This window comes from Galeopterus variegatus, unplaced genomic scaffold, assembly GCF_000696425.1.
Source record: "Galeopterus variegatus unplaced genomic scaffold, G_variegatus-3.0.2 Scaffold3074, whole genome shotgun sequence".
Lineage (NCBI taxonomy): Eukaryota > Metazoa > Chordata > Mammalia > Dermoptera > Cynocephalidae > Galeopterus > Galeopterus variegatus.
This window is the reverse complement of record NW_007729185.1, coordinates 181,707-204,821: the sequence shown is the minus strand read 5'-3', so window position 1 is coordinate 204,821 and position 23,115 is coordinate 181,707. Positions and strand designations below refer to the sequence as shown.

General features: G+C 37.4%; 1 protein-coding gene across 1 annotated transcript in view; it reads left to right on the top strand.

Moving 5' to 3' along the window:
* ARHGEF38 (Rho guanine nucleotide exchange factor (GEF) 38) overlaps nucleotides 1–23,115 on the top strand; it is a gene marked incomplete at its 5' end in the record, with an annotated part of 76,931 nt that overhangs the window by 44,500 nt on the left and 9,316 nt on the right. The window contains 7 exons of the mRNA XM_008583899.1: nucleotides 1,508–1,641; nucleotides 5,448–5,552; nucleotides 6,986–7,108; nucleotides 10,156–10,467; nucleotides 20,193–20,336; nucleotides 21,138–21,336; nucleotides 21,475–21,734. Coding sequence (XP_008582121.1) covers nucleotides 1,508–1,641; nucleotides 5,448–5,552; nucleotides 6,986–7,108; nucleotides 10,156–10,467; nucleotides 20,193–20,336; nucleotides 21,138–21,336; nucleotides 21,475–21,734 — 1,277 coding nt within the window. The remainder of the gene's footprint in view (nucleotides 1–1,507; nucleotides 1,642–5,447; nucleotides 5,553–6,985; nucleotides 7,109–10,155; nucleotides 10,468–20,192; nucleotides 20,337–21,137; nucleotides 21,337–21,474; nucleotides 21,735–23,115) is intronic.

Here is a 23,115-nt window from a genome sequence, read left to right as displayed (position 1 = left end):
AAAAAAAAAGATTTTACATATTTATCCAGATAGTGAATAAACTGTGTATGATACACTCTGATACCATGAGAATATAAAAATTAATGAAATAAAAGCATATGTATAAATTGGATTAATCTGGAAAACAATCCTGAGTTTTAAAAAAGCAAATTCGCAAGTGACAAGAATATGTGCAATATGGTACCATTTTTATGAAGTTTGAAAACACTCAAAATAATACCATATGTTATATGATTTCATACATACACAGTAAGGGCATAAAAATAGATACAGACATAAAAAAATCCCATTATTTAGGATAATAATTCCACTTAGAGATCAAAGATGGGGATCAGGGAATCTTCAACTCTTATGTGATTTTTTTTAACAAAAGATTGGAAACAGGCAAAATGTTAAGATTTGACAAAGCTGGGAGGTGAGTAATCGTTATTATATTATTCCTTTTATTCTTCTGTTTGCTTAAACCATTTTAAAGTTTTAAAGAGAAAATTTTTTTCACTCCCATGATTTCAGTTTGCATAACTAACATTTTATTAAGTTTTCTTCAGACTTTCTATATCTTTCTTTTCTATTTTTTTCTTTCTGCTCTGTCTGTCTCTCTCCTTCTTTCCTTTATTCCTGCAACTTGTATGGTACTACAGTTTGCTTTTTCAAACAAACGTAATCATATATCATGAACATTCTTCCAATTAATATTGCCTTCTTTTTATTGGTTCCATCGTATTCCATTTATGAGTGCATCATAATTTATAAACTACTCCTCTATGGATAAAATTTTAGATTGTTTCCAATACCTTGCTATTAGAAAAAATGCTGTAGCAACAAAACTTCTTAGCTTGATTATGGAAAGCAGATTTCTCTGTATGGACTTTCTGGTCATAAACTATAAATATTTGCATTTTTATTAGATTCTGCCAAATTGTTCTCTACAAAAACTGTGTTGGTTTAATTGTCATCAACAGTGCATAAGATTGACCATTTCCATACACCCTTACCAACACTAAATGTTAGGAATATTTAACATTTTGAAACATATGAGAGGAGAAAGTTATTTTAAAGATAAATAGGTAAAACTCAGAGAGGTTACTCAACTTGCCCTAAATCTCTCAGCGAAGGGAGGGCCACTCTAGGGTCTGAGGTCTCCTTAGATTGGGTGCAGCTGTCTTTTCATTAGTTAGGCCCTGATTTCCCATTTCAGAGGCCGCAGATAATAGATTTATTATCTGAGAAGAGTGGAAGAGTTTTTTTCTACTATCAGGGATTTCTTTAATGGGAGAAGTAAGTTAGCCTTGGGCCTTGAGGAGCTCATGTCCTTGAACAGCTGAGTTTCTGAAGGTCAGTGGGATGGGTGCCTGGGACATGACCAGGTACTAGGGCTGAAGCATATGGTATCTGCATGAGAGGGTTCAAATCATATAGATTTTTGTCTTGAATACAAACCACTGATTTGATGTGCACATTTTCTGTTGCACGTGTTCAGATAAGTTATTGCATTCTTCCTTTTCAGTTCTAAAATATAAGAAGAATGATGAGGATGAATCACTTAAAGACAAATTATCTAAACTAAATATTCATTCAATTAGCAAGAAATCAAAAAGAGTGACAAATCATCTAAAAATTCTGACCAGAGGAGAATCACAGGTAATTTTTCTTCTTGGGCCACATATATTTTCCTGGAGAATGTGAACACTGATGATTTTGTGAGGTTTTGTTTTGTTTTTATCAGGGCTATTTCTAGAACGCTGAGAGTCAAGGTAATTGCCCTGTGCTGTTTTTTCCTCTCTCAGGGGGTGAGGGGGAGGGGAGTGGGTGTGCAGGTGGGGTTGTTTTGACACTATTTTAGCAGCAGTGCTTCTACTCAGAAGCAGACAAAGGAGAGATAAGGACACAGGGACTGGGATGTAAGGATGCCCCAGGAGTCCTGACACTTCCCATCAACCAGCACAAAATCTCTCCCATTGCAATGCCCTCCTTGTGTCCCTGTTTTACTTCTGCTTTTAAAAATCTCACTTTTCTTTTCGGTTCCCTTGATGTTCATTTTATCTTTATTTCATCTATAAAGAGGTGGTTAGATGCATAACTTAGTATGATATTTTCCTTACCCCTAATCCTCCTCCTCCCCTTCCACTCCCCAGGTGCACATTATTTTAGAGTGTAACTCCTCTGCATCAGCTGTTTAGCCTGGCTTGAACTACTTTCATTTCAACCTCTAATAAATAATTGATGGATTAGCAAGGGTTCTTAAACTTTAATGTGTGTAAGAAATACCCGAGGAGCTTGCTGAAAGACAGATTCCGGGGTTCCACCTGGTTCAAAGGTGTAACCTAGAAGTCTGTATTTTCACAAACATTCCAGATGTTTTGAAGCTAATGACCTTGAAGTAAGTGATCAATGGAAAACACTTTGAGAATGAAAAGATAGCTTGTGACCCTGAGACAGTAATAACAGTGGGCTTCTAACTGAAATTAGGGAGGACAGTTCTTAGGATACGATATAGTCATTATTTTTTTTCCTTCCCATTTGTCTGTTTTCATCATTTATTATGTTAACATCTCTAATTAAGGTTTTTAGTTTGAACTGGAGGCAATTCTATGGTGGTTTAGCGTTGGTTTTAGATGGCTTATTGTATCAATGTCACTATTTAGCTGCTGTGGTCTTTCTTTCTTCTTCCATTAAGACTTTGCAGCTTTCTGACCACTTAGGTAGAAGTGGCTTCTTTCTCCTCTGGATGTCTACTTAACTTACTCTCTGTATGCCAGTCTTGGCACTGTTCGCATTTGCAGGAGTCAGCACGGGGCAAAAATTAAGACTAAGGTCTTTGAAGTTACCCAAACCTGGGTTTGAACCCCACCTCTATCACTAAATAAATATTTATCTTTGGGCATGTAACTTAAATTCAATATAATAAATTAGGGATTACACTAGTATTTAACACATGGGATGGTTATAAGAATTACGTAAGATGCTGCATATATAAAGAAAGCACTTAACACAGTGTATAAGCACTCAATAAACATTGGCTGTCGTTATTGTCATAATCATCATCGTCATCATTTTATATCATTTCCCTTATTTTTACTTACCTTTGAATGTGCAGTTTACTTACTTCTCATATGGATATAAACTCCTTCTTGCTGGGTGTATTAATCATCTTTGTTACTTTCTGTATTTTATAAACTGTTGGCATATTAAAATACCTTGCTGGCTAAGGAGAGATGGCCCCTTCCAGGGCTAGACAGTTCTTAGAGACAGCAAATGTTTGGGAACTTTCATATGCAAACCAACCAATCCCGAATCCACCGACTCCTTATCAAACTCTTATACACCAAGCCAATATTTACCCTACCCTAAGTCATCCCAGGGCCAGGTACCAGTCAACTAGAGACCATGACTATAGCCCAAAGCCCATGAAAGTTATTCAAAGTAGCCAGCCCTTAACTATTTACTCTGTTCTGCCTTGCCTTTCCCGAGAAAACTCTGGGAAGTTTCTAATAAAGGCTCTGGCTTAGACTTTCTCCTCATTCCTATCTTCTGCCACCTGACCAAAACCTGGTGCATCCCCTGTGGCCCTGGGTGGTATGTGATGACCCCTTCTCTGGGACCTGTGAGTACAATAAACTTCCTTCCAAGCCTTGTTCTTGTTTCCTCTTGTGGCTGCACCAACTTTATCATACTGTAGCCAACATATATGTTCTTAGAACACACAGCATATCATTCTTGTATTTAGTTCTTTGTATCCTTCTAAGGCCTTACTGGGTCCATTGCATATAGGAGGCCTCTCCTCTCAATGTGGAACTATAATGTGGGAGGTTTGGGATGTTCATGGTGTATGGTCACAAATCAGGGAAAGGACAATCAAGACATTTCAACTGAAGACAATAGTAATAAAATAGAATTGGGATTTCATGTAAGGAGAGATTGTAGCCCTCATAGGCATGCGTAAATGAAGTGCGAACAATTCTCTGCCACTCTGGAATTTTGCGACGCATGACAATTCTACTGAGGAAAAATAGGCAGTTCTAATTATAGGCAGGTTTTGGTATAAGCTGTTATATTCTTTAATATGTGTATTATCATCAGCTTCTTATATTTTTCTGTGAAATAAAAGTGAATTGTAGTTAAGTTGCCTGAAGGGATATTAATTAGATTTTTCCCCTTAATCTTTTGAGAGGATGTCCTGTCAGCAACGAAGCATTTCACTGTTAATCAGAAAATCAGCTGCATAGGCTGGACTGGAGAAGAGATAAATCTCAAATCAATCAATTTTGCACTTGTCAGCAGCTCAGGTGAAATACTGGTAGAGTTAAGGTATAAAGCTATTACCCAAGGAGAAGATTCTATTCAATTCTTCATACATGTATTGAACTCTCATGTACCAGGCACTGTGTGAAATAGAAATTGGGAATTAAAAGATGAATGGGTGTTAAGTTCTGAAATGAGACTACCTGGGTTTGAATCCTGATCCTACCTATTAATGTGGGTAAGTTTCTTAAACCCACTAAGGATAAAGGCCATGTGTCCGCAGCAAAGAAATTCCAAAGCATAGCCGTCATTTAAAAATAAAATAAAATGTTGTCATTTTCTTTTCATTCAGTTCTAAGGTCAACCATCTTAAATTAAGAAACATATGAACCAAGAACAGCTACAGTTATTAGCCAGCACCAAAATGAATAATAGACACCTTTTTCCATGAAACATTTCCATGTTCACACAGATTTTGCCAGCATGAGCCTGGTTCTGATCTTGTTTTGTAGCTATTTTGATTTCCAGAAAATACTGCTCACCATTATTAGCAATAATATGTGTATGCTTCTAGAAATTATCATAAGCATCTAAAAAGCACATTTTTCTGAATGCTACTAGATCTACATGTAGGATGGCACCTCCCCCCCAAAAAAAAAACCAACGCATGTGACCACTATCTTAACTCTACTGAGTTATCTTAACAGAAGAGCTATCTTTGCTAAGATTATATATCATCCTTCAAATTTGAGTTGAAAAAGAATTACCACATTTCTTTGAACATGAACCTAAGAATATTTTCTAAATAAGCACTGTGAAATGAACTGGAGTCACATGAGCAAAAACAATAAATTCCAGTCGGTAGATCCAATTTATTTTATAAACCCACAAATGTTATATAACTTGAGTACATATATAATATAAACTGTTAAAAACTGCAGAGAAAAGTTTTACGATTCTACAGCTACTGTGGCATAGGTGAAGCTATGTGAAAATGAACTACAGCAAATTAAGCTGCAAGATGTGGCTTTGCTGCACTCACTGAATATGAGTTGTGCTGTGTTAAGACAGTCAGTATATCATAAAAAGTTTTCATATCAACAAGGAATTTTTTGTAATGTGCTTGGCCAATGTGTTCTGTGCTATTTTTTAAAATACCAGATTCATTTGAGTTATGAAAATAAATAATTTCACATATATTTTAGGTGAAAGACAATACCTTTAACAGAGAAGAAAAGTTGTTTAGATCTTTAGAGAAGACTGTGAGGCATTGTGTGAAGAACATTTCATTCTGCCTTCAACACATACAGGTAGGCGAGACACAACTGTTTTCAGTGTTTCAACAAGAAAGCATTGATTTCCATGGTTATTATGAAGAGTAAATGTGACTGTTCATTCATTTATATGATGACATTTACTGTATCAAATTTGGAAGTCTGCAAGTTGCTGGTGAAGGAAGCCAATATAAAGACTTGAGTTTTGCTCTTTTTTGCCTTACCTGCTCCATCCTCTCCCCAATCCAAATCACCATATTGTGGGATTTCTGCTCAAATGATTGCTACATGGACTATCAGCATGTTTTCTTTATAATGAAGATGAATTCATCAATGCAAGATTGCACATGAGGCAGAAATTCTATGTTTCTTTGTTTGATTGTAATAACTTATCTTTTTCTAGTACCTAAAATAAGTATAAAAATACGTATAAAGGAAAATAAACTGAACTACAAAATATGAACTACAATATGCAAATGCTCTCACGAGATTTTACTAGAAGACAAAAACACCTCCACAAATTTCAAATCCCCTAGGAGATTGTTCTGGCCCTCTTCTGAATCACTGATTTCAACACACCAGTCAGAGTACAGTATGATTATTCTCAGTAGAAAGACCAGTCAGAAGTTTCTTCTAATGGATCTCATAAAGAGTGTCCTTAATAAGATCTTGACAATGGTTATGACTATAAGGCATAGAAAGTTAGCAGAGTTATATGTAAATCAGTTAATAAATGGCCACTATCCATTTTCCAGAAGTTTTTCTCTTGGATGTCTGTTTTTGGAAGCAGATGTTTGCACACATAGATGAAGTTAAATTGACAGACACAATGATTTGGAGATAAGGTTCCATGTTACACAAGGACAAGCACCATTCTGTTCTTATTTATTATCTGATGCAAAGCCTGATTTTAAAATTAGGTTTGCTAATCTCTTCCTAAAGTTCTGCCTTATATGAAAAGAAAACCAAAACATAGTTATGGCAGTCAGAGGGCAGTGGGACTCTTGTCTTTTTCATATCTTTGGAGGAGTAAGTGCCTCTTGGGAACATCTACATGAAAGTCTTCGATTTCCACTAACTGATTCAGCAAAAACATGAGCATCCTCTTTTAAAGAGAGCATTAAATTCACTAAGGAAAACTGATGTTATAAATCAAGGATAAGTGGTTTTTAAAATAAAAGATTTCTAAGAACTGAATTCTAAAGAATGTCCAATGAAGGAATTTAAGACGGACTCCAGTTAATCAAAGGTCTCATACAGAGTATTATGAGGAAGTGACATAAGGAGAAAAATAAGACAATAAATTGTTGCAAGTAACCTGATTGTACAGAGTATACATGAAATTTTTGTCTTTCATTTTCTTTTTATCACTCAGTGATAATGGTTATGGTGATAAAATCCACATTTGGGATATGTTAAATTGTACTGACTTCAGAACTTGCCCTTTTTGTAACTTTCTTTGGTTTCAGGATGCCATGACCTTGGCTCTGCAGAGTGTAACAGAGCTCCGGGAGATTTCTTATAACAAAGATGAGGAGGAAAGGGGCTATTCAGAGACCCCGAGTAATGTCCCAAATCCCTCTCATGACTTTGTAAGTTATTTATATTCACAGATAAATGCAAATTAAATACTAAGGTTAAAAGAAAAGATTCTTTTCATTTATTTTTCTGGAGCTAGAAATAAAACATGCACCAAAGCAAACACTAATGTCAAAACTAGTAGATTTAAACGGGATTTTTTTGATCATTAAATATTTTTAAAGTGGATTAGTGAGGATTTTACTATAATCAGAATTTAAGAGAGCCACAGAGTATGTTTCTAGGGGTAGTCAGTGTCTGTGCAGCTTTTAAAATCAATATTTAGTTTAAGTCTGTGTATGATATCTTAAGGATTTATTAAATTAGAAAGCTGTGATTTTCTTAAAGGAGTCTGTGAAAATGCCTTGAGTCTTTACAGAAGGAGTGAAGATCCTCTCTGAGGATATGTCTCATTAACACACTATACACTGGAAAGCAAAGCCTTCCTGTTGAGAGAGGACTTTTACTTAAGAGTCATACATTATCTCCTTTGTTCCACGGTAAAATATTTGTTTCCTAAGAGTTCTGTAATATAAAACTTGGGATTCACAAAAACATGCTTGAGCCAATAAAAATATTTGGGTGGTAGGCTAATCTGAGTAATACTAACTTTAATTTAGTGCCTTGTGTTTCTATAGATGTCATTTCATAGTAGCATTTCAAGAATTATATAGAAGATACAATAGACTCCATCACCTTGAAAGTGGCATTTTCATGTTGGTATCATTGGCATTTTGGGTTAGACACATCTTCACTGCATGGCCCTTGAGTTGGAGGATGTTTAGCATTCCTGCCCTCCCACCTCAAAATTTCAGTAATATCCCCCCACTTCAAGTCATTGTCACAACCAATGAATAGCCCTACATAGCTCCAAACCTTAGGAAGTGATACAGCCCCCATCCATGTAGAAAACCATGCAGAAGCATCTTGCTTTTCTGAGGAAGGGAAAGCCAGGATTACATCAGAACTAAGATGATAGATAGAGAGACAGGGTGATCATAGATGGATAGATGTATGGATAGATAGATGGATGGATAGTTAGATGATAGAAGTTTTTACAATATATGTTTAATGGAAAAAGTGTGGCTAATTCTTTATGTATTTTCTGGGTTTAGTTAGAGAGAGCACATTTTAGAAATATCCTTAAGGTTTGCTCTTAATTCCAATTCATTAATTAAGTCAATAAATATTTATTGAGCACCATGTGAGAGCAAGGTATGTAGCTTCTCCCTCAGCAAGCATGCTCCCGAATTTTACAGAAAGAAGAGAAAAGATATCCTGACTACCTTGCAGGTGCAAGATGATTAAACCACAAGATGATTAATTAGTCTAAATTAAAATAATTATCCAAAAGCTCAATATAAAAGTAACTTTTTATAGGTAATGTATATAGAATTCTTTTTTTTTTTTTTTTTTGTCTTTTTCCGTGTCCGGCATCGGATCGCAACCCTCAGTGTCGCCCCCGTACCGGACCGGGACCGGCAACGGGATCACAACCCTCGGCGTTGCTCCTGCGCCTCGCTCAGCCAGTGAGCGGGAACCGGTCTGTATGTGGGATCCGAACCCTCGGGCGGGAGCGCCGCCGCGCTTCCCAAGCGGTGCACTATCCAGTGCGCCACCGGGCCGGCCCCTAGAATTCTTTTTAAAAATCAAATATTGAAAACTCAAAATCTATCTAAGGGCAGAGCAGTTGTTCTTATCTAACCATGAGTGATATTTAGCTACACATTTGTGTAGGGCAAAATATTAGAATATAAGTTCATTCTTATTTGTTCCAACCATAATTCCTATGTACAGGTGAATCAATTCATGTCTGTGAGTCATTGGTATATACGTTGTAATTATATTGTTATATTGTAATTAGATTACACATAGAATCCAGTCAAGTCACAAACAGTAATTTACCCCAGATACAGTAAATAGATTGTTTACTTAGTCAAGGGACTCGTTAAACACTCTGCAGGTATGTATTGATTATCTCATAAACGACATCAAATTTAATCAGTGCTGGTTACTGCTGGTGCCAATAAAATATTGGTTTCCCATTCTTCTAGATTTCCCATGAGTTCAGACAAAGTTGCCAGGGGAAATTTAAATTAATTAATACAAGCTGATGCTCAGATGCTGATTCCCTAAGACACCTTTTGGGGTACAAAAGAGAAACCTACTTCCAAATTACCCTAACATAATCATGTAACCCAAGCATGTATGATAAAGAGTAAAGCAGTACAGTCAGCAAACATACTAGTGCATTTCAGAAGAGAGGGAAAGGAAAGAGAAATAGAAGAAATTAAAGCTAGGATGCTCAGCTGATGACAGGGGATCGGGCATTAATAGGAAGTTTATTTTCTAGAATTCAGACCTAAAAATATAACAATTTAAGACACAGGATCAGTGTCAGCTTAATTCTTAATGTATTTAAGGAGGAAGTTATCACTGGTGATTTCTGTCTCAGGAGTAAAATACCTATATTAAGGGGCTACTTATCTGTATAGGGGATGCAATTCAACTACCAAAAACGAGCCCCGAATAGACAGGGATTTAGGGCTGATGTGGGAGGGATAGGTTACTTCCTCTAAGACTCACAATATTCTTTGATATTGCCCCCAAAAGGTGTGAGTGTCTTGGTGAATCATTTATACAGTCTTGGTAGTCAAAGGCTGGATAGCATCCTCCCAACCCCATGTGCTAGAATAGCTTAGCTTGGCTCTGGGATTAGAAAGAAATGGACTGGGAAAGTGTTGAAGGAGATGACCCCAATGACAAAACCAATGGCTTTAGAGAGAAAGATGGAGTTATATTTTGGACAAGCAGGCTTTAACTTTTGTATTGCTCTTCCTGCTCACTCTTTAGGTCTAATGTTAGCATCTGGAGTCTTTGTTTTAAGTCTTTGAATAGTTTTAATTGACATAAAAATGATCAGATCCTCTCTTAAGTTGGCTCAATGTGTTCCCATTTTCCTTTGTGATCTTTCAGGGAGGAAATATGCCTACTGATAATAGTGCTGGACACGGTATGGGTTATTCCTTTCTCTGAAATGGATTGTTTTTTCTTTTGGCAGGCAGCTCACTTACAGAGACTCGTCCTGACACCCCTGTCAGCCCTGTTGTCCTTATTTCCAGGGCCTCAGAAACTCATCCAGAAACGCTATGACAAACTGCTGGACTACAACAGCTACCTGCAGCGGTCAGTGGGAGATGAGTCAGACTTGGCCAAAAAGGAGTATGAGGCCCTCAATGCCCAGCTTGTGGAAGAGCTCCAGGCGTTCAACCAGGCTGCTTGGAAGATTCTGCTGAACTCTCTGTGCAGTTTCATTACCCTCCTGAGGGACATGATGCTCATGGCACAGCAAGCTTATTCCACAGTGGTGCCGGTAAGCACAGCACCAGCACCCAACTACCTTGGCCTACCAGATTTACTAGAAACCACACCCATGCTAAATAAGCCCTGTTCAGAGTGTGCATATGTGTGTGTGTTTGTTATTTATTTTAACTGAAGCCAGTCAAGTAGTCTTCTCCTTATCTCTCTTCCCTGCAGGAAGCTGAAAGAGAATTTCCTAGTTCAGGTTTAGTGTGACTTACACATTTGTAGTTCCTTTTTGGAGATTCCTTTTCAAATATCAAACACATTTCCGCTTTGCTCTACCTACCTGATGCTACATTGAAGCTTATCAGTTTATATTTTGTATTCCTTCCCAATCAACAGTTCTTAGATGTTAACAATTACTATTTAAGATGTGGCTCTAAAAAGAAGGTAATCTCAGCATAATGACAGAAGCAAGGTAACTGTCAAACCATTCTTTGTTTTGCTTTTATTTTCCTCCAAGGAAAAGAATCTGTGTGTGTGTGTGTGTGTGTGTGTGTGTGTGTGTGTGTGTGTGTATCTTAGCTTCCCATTATGATATGATTTTATAATTATTTTCCTGATGAGGAAGAAAGGTATTTACAACCTGATACAAAAAATCAGCTTGGTTTCTTGGCCCTTCATTTCAAGTGTATTAGTTCTAATTCAGCTGGCGAACTATCCAATGGACAGCACTTGGAAAAGAATCAATTGTTCCTACTTTATTTTTTATTGTGTATTAATTAACTTTTAACTTACACTTTGAATTAAATTAAATTAAATCAACAGGTGCTATATTTATATGGTTCATAAGTCAAAACTATATAAAAACCTATAAGCAGTTTCACAACCACACCTGTCCCGGTGGCTTCCCATCCCCCAATCCTACTCCAGCTTTATTATAGTTTATTTTTACCCATTTAGGGCTTCTTTATGCCAATAAAAGTAATGCAAATGTATATTTTTATTTCCTACACAAAAAATAGCATACTGTATATACCATTCTGTAACTTGCTTTTTAACAATATCTCTTGGGGATGCTTCCATATCACTGCAGAGAGCTTCCTCATTTTTTTTGTACAGCTTTATCATAATTTACTGCACGACTGTACAATGATATGTAATCAGCCCCCTCCTTTTTGGTAATAACTTTCTTGTGATATAGTTCACCATACATTTTACCTATTTAAAGTATACAATTCAGTGATTTCAATATATTCATACCTGCAACCATCACCACGATCAATTTTAGAACATTGTCATTGACCCCAAAAGAAACCTTGTACCCATTAACAGTACTTCACATTTCCCCCCAACCTCCCAGCCATAGGCATCACCAATCTACTTTCTGTCTCTGCTGATTTGCCTATTCTGGATATTTTGCATAAAACTGGCCCCCCAAAACTCATGTCACTCTCACATACAAAATACAGTCAGTCTATCCCAACAGTCCCGAAAGTCTTAGCTTGTTCCATTACCAACTTACAAGTCCAAAGTCTCATCTGAGATCAAAGGCAAAACTCCTTTCAATTGCAAACCTGTAAAAATCAAAAACAAATTTATCTACTTCCAAGATACAGTGGTGGAACAGACATTGGGTGCACATTCCAATTACAAAAGGGAGGAATAATAGGCCGAAAGATAGGAGAAACGGGCCCTAAACAAGTCCGAAACCCAGCAAGGCAGACATTATATCTTAAAGCTCCAAAATAATCTTTGACTCCAAGTCCTGGACAATGAGGCAACTGGGCCCCCAAAGCTTTGGGCGGATCCTCCCCCACAGCTCTGCTGGACACAGCCCACTGAGCCCGCACTGGTGCCTGTGGCATGTCCAGGCCAGTGTGGCATGTTGCCAGTGGCCATACAGTTCCAGGGTTCTGGCAGCAGCCCCACTGCCTTCACTCTACTAGACATTTCCCCAGTGAGGGCTCTCTGTGGGGGCTCCAACCCGCATTCCTCCTCTGCATTGTTCTAGTAGATGGCCTCTGTGGTGGCTCTAACCCTGTGGCAGGTCTCTGCCTGGGCCCCCAGACTTTTCCATACATCCTCTGAAATCTGGGTAGAGGCTGCCACACCTCCATTGCTCTCCTGTTCTGACAACCTGCAGACTTACCACAACATGGATGCCACCACGGTTTCCAGCTTGTGCTCTCCAGAGCTGCTGCACAAACCACACTTAGGGCTGCTTGAGGCAGGTCTGCTCCAGCCAGAGTGGCTGGGATGCAGGGAGCAGGTTCCTGAAGGCAGCAGCACCTTGGGTCTATCCTCTGAAAGAACGGTCCTTCTAGGCCTCCAGGTCTGTGATGGGAGGGGTACCCTTCCAGACTTCCGAAATGCCTTCAGGACCTTTCTCCCATTTTCTTGGCTATTAGCATCTGGCTGCCTAATTGCCAAGCTAATGTCTTTAGTAACCAGTCTATCTGCTGCACTATTGGATTTTTCTCCTGAAAGGGCTCTCTCATTCCCTACCACATGGCCAGGCGGCAAATTTTCCAAATCTTTACACTCTGCTTCCCTTTTAAATTCTGGCTTTATATCATGCCTTTTCTGCCATAATTCAGCATAGGCTTTTGCAAAATAGCCATGCAGCTTCCTTAATGCTTTGCTGCTTGGAAATTTCTTCCACCAAACATTCTGGTTCACAACTCTTAAGTCCCACCTTCCACAAAGTCCTAGGGCATGGACACAATGCAGCCAAGTTCCTTGCTCTGGTGTAGCAAGGGTGATCTTTTGTCCAGTTCCCATAAGTTCCTCATTTCTATCTGAGACCTCATCATCAGCATGGCCTCTGCTGTCAGCATTTTTGTCAGCATTGTGTTCACAACCATTTAACCAATCCCTAAAATGTCCCAAACTTTCCCTCATCTTTTTGTCCTCTTCTAAGTCCTCCAAACTCCTCCATCCTTTGCCCCAGTTCCAAAGCTACTTCCACATTTTCAGATAACTGTATAGCAACACTCTGCTCCTCAGTACCAATTTTTCTGTATTAGTCCATTTCTGTTGCTTATGACAAAATACACAGAACTGGGAGATTTACAAAGAAAACAAAATTTATTGCTTACAGTTTCAGAGGCTAGGAAGTCCAAAGTCCAGGGAACACAGCTGGGGAAGGCCTTGGTGGTGGCAACAGTGATAGCAGGTTATCACATCACAAAAATGGTGGAGCAGAGAGAGCAGAGACATAGCCCCTCATGCACTCTCCTTTTAAAGACCTCAGAACCACGCCCCTGACCACCATTATTAATCCATACACTATGGCATGGTCCTACAACCTAATCACCTCTTCAAGGCTGCACCTTTCAATTACCATAATAGGATTTCCCACCCTCTTAACATTCACAGTGGGGACCTAGTTTCTAATACATAAAACTTGGGGGACACAATTCAAGCTTCAGTGAGTTTGGGGGGGCATAATTCAATCCACTACACCAATCAAATAGGTGTAAAGTGGTATCTCATTGTGGTTTTGAAATGCATTTCCCTGATCAGTACCCTATTTTTACACTTTTGAAATTGAAGTATAACTTATATACAGTGAAGTGTACCAGTTTGAGTGTACATCTCAATAAATACTTACAATTCTGTGTAACCACCACCTAGATCAAGATACAGCCACTTCCAGTTCCCCATAAGGATCACTCATGACAATTCCCAGGCTGTAGTCCCCTAAGATAACCATTTTCTGACCTGTATTTCCACAGACTGTTTTGCCTGACTTGTTTGTTCTCTTATAAATAGAATCATACGGTATGTATTTGTGAATTAACCTGTTCCTATTGATGGATATTTGGACTGTCTCCAATCTTTTTGTATTACATATAATGCCAGGGTCATTTTATATGTGAGCACATGTCTGTTTAGGACAGATTCCAGAAGCGGGATCTCTGGGTCAAAGAGTAAAAAACACGTCATTTTGCTCAATATTGCCAGATTCCCTTCTTAATGGTTATTCCATTTTGAACTGTTTAGGACAGATTCCAGAAGCGGGATCTCTGGGTCAAAGAGTAAAAACACGTCATTTTGCTCAATATTGCCAGATTCCCTTCTTAATGGTTATTCCATTTTGAATTCCCACCTGCAACATGTGAGAGTGCTGATTTTCCTGGATTTTTGCCATTCTGATAGATTTCAAGTTTAATTTTCAGATTTAAGTTTAAATTTAAGATTTCAATTTTAATTTGCATTTCTCTATTTGTGAGGCTGAGAATCTTGACATTTGAGGGCAATTTACATTTCTTTTTCTGTGAGCTAGCTGTTCATGTCTTTTGCTTTTTTACTGTTGAGTTCTTAATCTTTTTTTTCTTTCAATTTCTAAAAGGAATGCATGTACAGTTGGCCCTCCATATCCTTGTGTTCTAATCCATAGATTCAACCAACTGCCAATCAAAAACATTTAGAAAAATAAAAAATAATACAGTAAAAAATAATACAAATAAAAAACAATACAGTATAACAACTATTTACAGTAATACAATATAACAACAATTTACATGGCGTTTGTATTGTATTAGGTATTATAAGGAATCTAGAGATGACTTAAAGTGTATGGGAGGATGTGCATACATCATATGCAAATAATACACCATTTTATATCAGGGACTTGAGCATCCTTGGATTTTGATGGGAGTCCTGGAACCAATCTTCCACAGATAACAAGGGACAACTCTACTAGGGATATGAATCTTTTCAGATGTAAGTTGGGAATATTTTTTCCCAGTTTACCTTTTGTCTTTGACTTTGCTTGTGATATTTTTTTGTCATGCAAATGTTTGGATTTTTTTTAATGCAGTCAAATTTATTAATTTCATTTTATGGTTTCTAGATTTTAAATCTTAGAAAGGACTTCCACTCTTTGAAGCTTCAAATGAATTCATTCATGTTTCCATAAATATATTTATGGTTTCATATTTTTTAAAGTCTTTGATCCTTGGTTAGCTCATTTGATTAGAGCATGGTGCTGATAATGGCAGGATCAAGGGTTCAAGATGCCAAAAACAAAACAAAACAAAATTTTTGATCCGTGTGGATTCTATCTTGGTTCATGATGTGAAATATGGTTGCAACTTTATCTTTTTCCAAATGGCTATCCAGTTGCCCCAACATTATTTAATAAAATATTATTTTTCATTGTTAATATTTTCTCAGTGAAACTCACTTAATTTGCAGTTTCTTTGTATAATTTCATTCTGAGGTCATGGTAGAAGGCAGGTTCATAAGTTCACAATAAAGTAGAGCTTTGGCCGGAATTCACTAGTCAGAAAAGACATGTTACTTTAGCTTATCTTTGAATTCCACCTTGAATCATAGAATTTTTAAAGGTGTCTGTCTTCAGTTTCTGTTTTAAATTGTCTAAATATCTTTCACATTGTAGTTTATAGTAGAACAGGAGCAAAGAGATACTTTGTTTTTGAGAATTACTAACGTTCTAAAGTAAAAAGTATTTTGGAGAAGTTTATCTTCATTAAATGACTTCATTCTATATTTTATATATAATATATATATTTAAACTTTTTATTTTGAGCTAATCATATATTCACATGCAGTTGGAAAAAGTAATACAGAGATTCCATATACCATTCACACAGTTTTCCCATCTTTCATAACTATATATTTCTGAAAATCAGAATAGAATAGTAACTTCAGAATAGACTCCGGCACTGAAGTACCTTATTGTAATACCCACTCATCACCATATTATCTTGGGAAAATTAATTTATCCCACTGTATCTCAATTTTCTCACACGAATAAAATGAGAATAAAAGCATATATTTAAAAGTTTTTAATTGTGGTAAGAAAAAAAAAAATTAATCATCTTAACCATTTTCAAGTGTCCATCCAGTTCAGTAGCATTAAGTATATTTATATTGTGCAACAATCTCCAGAACATTTTTATCTTACAAAACCAAAATATACTCATTAAACAAGTCCTTATTTCCCCATTTCTCTCTCCTCCAGTCCCTGGCAACCATTATTCTACTTTCTGTTTCTGTGAATTTGACTGCTTTAAATACCTCATATAAGTGGAATCACACAGTATTTGTCTCTTTGTGACTGGCTTACTTTACTTAGCATAATGACATCAAGGTTCATCCAGTTGCAGCATGTGACAGGATTTCCTTCCTCTTTAAGTCTGAATAATATTCCATTGTATGTGTGCACTACATTTGTTTATTCATTTATCTATCAATGGACATCTGCGTTTCTTCTATCTCTTTGCTATTGTGAATAATACTGCAATGACCTGGGTGTGCAAATATCTCTTCAAGATCCTACTTTATATTATTTTGAATATATACCCATAGGTGGAATTGCTTGATCATATGGTAATTCTATTTTTAATTTTTTGAGGAATCCAAAGCTCTATTTTTAATATTCATTTTTATCAGAGTTATACATGTACATGATTTTAAAATTCAAGTAGTTACTGTTCAGGTTTGGTTAAGAAAAACAGTTGTCCTTCACTCCTTTTACTCACTCCATTTCTCTTCCTCAGAGCCAACTACTTTTCAGCTCTTTCAGAAAATTCTCTTGGTATTTATCTTCATATTCTAAAATAAGACTTTTGTGTTGCCATTTTATTATTTTTCAATTTTAGGCATGATACATTCCACTATGAAAAATGAGGACTTAGATCTCTCATCTCTCTATACCCTTGCAACATATACAAAAATACTTCAAAGGGTTCATGGAAAAATAGAATTAAAAGATAATATGAACTTCTTTCCATGAACTTTTGGAAGTACCCTCAAATATTCATATGCATTGTTTCTATCCCACCTTTAGTACAGTTATGTCATAAATTTGGTTGAGTTCATATTCAGTGTTTAAACTATTTGACTGGTGTATCAGTCATGATACCAGTAGGAAAAACACACACTCAAATTGGGCATTTGGAAAAAAATTAAAAGAGACTGTTTACAAAGTGTGAGTGTGACACAGGTGAACCTTTAGAAACAGTACCTTGGCCCAGGAAGAGGGTAAGAAAAGAGGGGAGCTTTACAACATCTAGGTTAAAGGGAAATGGGGAGGGAGTGGTTATAAGAATGTATATAGAGATAGGTGTGTGGAGAGGGTGACCTGATAGGAGCTGTACATTTCAGTTAATACTATAGAAAGGAAACTTAGGAAATAAAATTCCTAATCTCATTTTCCTCCCTCATTCTGATTTCCTGTGACTGTTCCTCATTGATTGAACCCATCTGGAAGCCAGAAAGCAGGAAACATTCTATTCTGATCAGCTTCCCAGAGCACAGTGTAGAATGGAAACAGAAGGAGAATGAATTTGAAGAAGCAAACAGATATCCAGCACACAAAGTGAATGCTGCTTAGAGTTGAGCCACACAGAATGCTATGATTACTTTTTCATTCATACGTAGCTTTTGTTTTTCCTAAAGGTAATCATTGTGTTATTTTATCAGTTGCTTAATTTTCCTTTGCCTAACTTTATTAGTTGACTAAATCACCTCTTAAGACATTCAGATATATGAGGTATTCTATCAATTGTGTCTTCTTGCCAAAATCTCTCCCAGAGCTTTCAGACCCACTCCAAACTGAGGTGGTTGAAAATTTTTCTCTTCTGTGTGAGATATCATTTCCTTATGTCCTTATCCCATGTTGACTTCTTTATTGCTTTATGCCTTAATTTGGGGCGAGCATATTTTCAAGTAGTTCCTTCAAAAGAGATGACTGAGAGGTAAATATTTTTGACGACTTGAGTATCAGAAAATGTCTTTATACTATTATCACACTCAACTGATAATTTGGCTGGGTGTGGAATTCTAATTTGTTCTTTTTTAATTTTAAGGTATTCTGCTGTTGTCTTTTAGCTTCCACTGCTTCTGTTGAGCACTCTGAAGTCCATTCTGATTCTCGATTCTTTGTATGTACTTCCTCCATCCTTATCCCTGGAAGCTTATAGGATTTTCTCCTTGTCTCCATCAGTATGAATTTAGTGATGATATACCTTGGTATGTTTGACACTTGGTGGGATCCTTTTAACCCAACAATTTATGACTTCCATTTCTAGAAACTTTGAATATTTCCTTAATTTTTCTTTTTTCTCCCTTTTTCTCTTTTTGAACCTCCTGGGTTTTCCTCGAATTTCATTATCTTTTCCTACTTATTTTCTATCTCATTATTACTTTGTTCTAACTCCCAAGAAATTTTCCTACCTTAATCTTCTAACTCATTTCTCAATCTATTTTTATTTCTGCTCTCATAATTTTAATTTTCAAGGGTTCTTTGTTTCCCTAAAATTAAGACATTGCTTTTCTTTTGTTTCAGACTCTCTCTTTTATGTTAGAGGCAGGCCTCTAATATGAAATATGCCTCTGTAATGTCTGATATTCCTGATAATTCAACAGTGATAAAAGTTGAGGCCTAATGGACAGCATTGAGCACATAAATAGGAGTTGTAAACGATAAGCTTTGCTATTGTGTAGAGTAATCTGTCATTTCAATTTGGTACACCTAATAATAGCATCTTTCCTCTTGGGCTGGTTTCCTCTCTCTTTCACCATTTGCAGAGAAGAAAACTTCATCTTCTGCCAAGGTAGGGAAGAGACAATCACCCAACTTCACCAAAATGGAGAAAGAATCTGGGGATCCAGATCTGAAAATAGTTCTAGTTGTCTCTTACTGCACAATTTATGCCAACATAGTGGTAGGAAATCGTCAATAGTCACTTATTATTTTCTCTCGTGGCTTTGGAGGTTCACTGGGCTCAGGTTGGTCATTCTCAGAGGATGTAGTCAGATAATAGCTGGAACTGGAATTATCTCAAAGACTTCCTCAGGTCTATGTCTGAGGTTGGTGGTGAGATGATGATGGAAGACTCAAACAGCTGGGGATTGGAACAGCTGGGGCTCCAAAGATCTCTCTCTTTTTGATTTTTCAACATGGTTTTTTTTATATGGTTGCCACAGTGCAGCTGGACTTCTTCCATGGTGACTAAAGACTCCTAGAAGAGTGTGTTCCAAGAGAAAGCAGCAGAAACTGCATGGCCTTTTTTAGCTTAATCTTGAATATCGGAAGGCATCACTTCCACTGTTCTATTCATTTTAACATTCTATTCACTGAGCCATCATAAAGGCCCACCGAATTTTTGAGGGGTGAGGACATAGACTCTATTTCTTGATGGGAAGCATGTCAAAGAATTTGCTGATTTGTTTTTTTGTGTGTGTGTGGTGGCTGGCTAACGCAGAGATGGAACCCTAGACCTTGGTGTTATCAGCACCATGCTCTAACCAACTGAGTAAATGGCTTTTTTGTGTGTGTGGTGGCTGGCTAACACAGAGATGGAACCCTAGACCTTGGTGTTATCAGCACCATGCTCTAACCAACTGAGTAAATGGCCAGCCACTGCTGATTTGTTCTCAAACTGGCATAAGCTATTACATCAGTGCTTCTTGTTTTAGCCTCTTTCTCCTTGCCACTATCCTACCCCACTACATGGAAGGTACCTACTGCAGTCAATTTCTAAGTCTTTCTTCCAAGACTTTATTGCTATTTTTTTCCCACTTCTGTTCTTTTATTTAGGCTTGAACCTTTAAAAAAATTATCCCTATCATTTTAGGGGTTTCCAGAGATAGCAAATTAAACTGTCGTTATCTAGAAGTTCTAAAGTTGCCCTAATTTTTTTTTACTGCAGAGCTATCATACATTTTCTTAACTGTTCATCATAACTTTATTAAATTTAATACCTAATATGGTTATCTAGTTGTCTGGAAATAATGTCATATCATTTCTACCTACAGGTGCCACCACTGGTCTCAAGCATTTCTGAGATTCAGAATCAAGTACTAGAAGAGGTTCAAAATCTGAATTTTGTAAAGGATAATAGTGCCAACTTTATTGAGAGGAAACTTAGTTTTGAAAAGAAGAAGCCTGTGCAGATTCTGGTAAGTCTGGCAGCATTCATGACAATAATGAATATCACTTCTTTGCCGTGTCCAAATCATAGTATATTATTTTCCATATTACTTATATCATTGTAACATCATATAGCTTATGTACATATTCTGTGTAGAATTTTTTGTCTATTTCTTATAAATTCCATAAGCTTATGGATTTTTTTTTCTGTTTTGTACATGATATATCCCCACAGTGCTAAAATGGTGCTTGCCACAAGGTAGGCACTCAATAAATATTTGCTGAATAGGATTTTATAGTGATAAATCATAAAGTCCAACCCTTTCGTTTTCTAGAAAAGGCATCCTAGGCTCCAGAGATGAAGTGGCTTTCTCAAAGTCACTTAGTGCTGTAGCTGGGAAGAGGTACAGGCCGCTTTACTCCTGTTTAACTTACTGATATTTCCCAGAATAAGACATGCACATGTACACTTTACTTAATTAAATATTATTTATCAAGTGTTTAATATGCAAGGGGTGGTCTACAGAATGGCAAACAGTTAAAAAGTTGCTCAATATCCATGAGGGATCAGAATTTCTACCTTCTTATTCTCAGTTGAATTTTCTTTCTTCTCTACAACACTGCCCTCATGTGCTTACTAGAGTATTTTTCACTGAATAACTTAGCTGGGTACTTCACAATAATAGCTTGATCTATGCTTCCACCTTGAAATAATCTCAAATCAATGTATGACTTCTACATTTAAAAAATCTTCAGAGAAGTAATATTTCCCAACTCAGTGAGGATTTTATTATACATCCATCTAAACTAAAACTTCTTAATTCTCCCAGCCAGAAGTGCTACGTCAAACTGATATTCACCGCTCCAAACTTCTATCCACATACAGTGCAGAGGAACTCTACCAAGCTAAGCGCAAGTGCAATGCTACACAAGAATATGACATCAATCTTTTGGAAGGAGAGTTGGTAGCTGTGATGGAACAGAAAGATCCAATGGGGAGTACAAGCAGGTGGCTTGTTGACACAGGAAGTAAGTTTTTTCCCAGAACTACCATCCCTCTTTAAGTTGAGATTTTCCCAGGGGCCTCTGTGTGCTTCTCTGAGCACACATGTTTGGCAAGGGTATACACATGATCTTAGTTCTTCTTTCTTTTTATTTCTTATTCAGTTGTAAAAGGATATGTGTATTCCTCCTTCCTAAAACCCTACAATCCAGCAAAAGTGCAGAAGGTGGATGCTGAGAACAGGTTCTGTGATGATGATTTTGATAATATCAGCCTCTTTGTGTCTTCACGGCCAGCTAGTGACAGTGTCACAGACACTCCAGAAGGCAGTATAAGTGATAGCAGCTCCTCTCTTAGTGGCATGTGTGGAAAGTTTGAAACAAACGGCACTGATGTTGACAGTTTTCAAGAAGTAGATGAACAGGTAAGAATTTGAACTTTGATATAAAAATACTTGGCTGTTAAATCATGAAAGAATCTCTCTCTAACTGAACTCTACCTTACTGTAAGATTTGGTGGAAAAATGTCAGCACATACCCTCTGTGGACCGTGTTGCAAGGAATTTAATCTGAGTCTGTTCCCTCAAATGAAGCAAAGAGGACAATAATTCCTACTTTGCAGAGTCGATGCGAAGATTAGAGATAATGTGTGTATGTAAAGTACCCAGTACAGAGTAGATACTCAATAAATAGCAGCTGTTGCTATTACTACTCTGTTATGTACTTAGAATAAAACAAAGTTGGTCCTTTTATACTCCTCCATCAAAGAAAAGCATTTCAATACTGAACAGATTGCTGCCATCAGTAGCATGTGGAAAATTGTCCATGATTTCTCTAAGAGCAATATCTTAATTGAGCTGTTTAGTAACTGGCCACTTTTAATCTCTTGTATAATGCCATATACAATATTCTAAAACTTTTTTTTTTTTTTTTAGTTTAGAAAAATTTATTTATTGTTTTTCATGACCTTAAAAAGTTTTGGCATCATTCTGTTTGCACAAATTTTATAATGCCAATTTCACTATCTTCTTTTTATTTTTTATTGAATCAAAATTGATTATACATATTTTGGGGATTCAACATTGAGATATATTGATCAAATCAATATTACTAGCATATATATTGTTACAAATCATAATTACTCTTTATGCCCCTTGACCAATCCCTCCCCATCTCCCTTTCCCTCCCCCCAGCCCCCTCTAATTACCCTAGATTTCTTCTCTCCCTCTGAAAGAATAATGGTCACTCTGTTGATTTGCTGCCCAAATGATCTGTCCAATGCTGAGAGGCATGATCAGGTCCCCCAATACTATCATAGGGCAGATGTCTCTTCTATTATTATGAAATGGGCTCTGTGGAAACAGACATCCTCCTCCTTTATCTCTGCTGGTGATTCTCCTTGTGTCAACTCACTCCAGTGGCTGGCGGACCATCTGGGTGGTGGTTGTGGCATCTAGCTGCCTTTGTGGCAGCCATGGTTATCATGGTGGCTGAGGTGGGCCACCCACATGGAGATGTTTTGGCCTGCTCTGTGGTGCTGGAAGTATGCCTGGTAGTGGAGAATGTCCAATTCCTGGTTTCATTCCCCGGTCCCTGAGTGGGTCCTGAGGTGCTGTCATGGTGTGCCTGGTTGTGGGAGGGAGGAGGTCTGTTCCCTGGCTCCATACCCCGGGTGGGCCCCAAGGTGCTGGTGCGGGGTGCCTGGTTGTGGGTGGGTGTCTGGTCCCCTTCTCCATACCCTGGGTCCCCAGGTGGGCCCCAAGGTGCTGGTGCGGGGTGCCTGGTTGTGGGTGGGTGTCTGGTCCC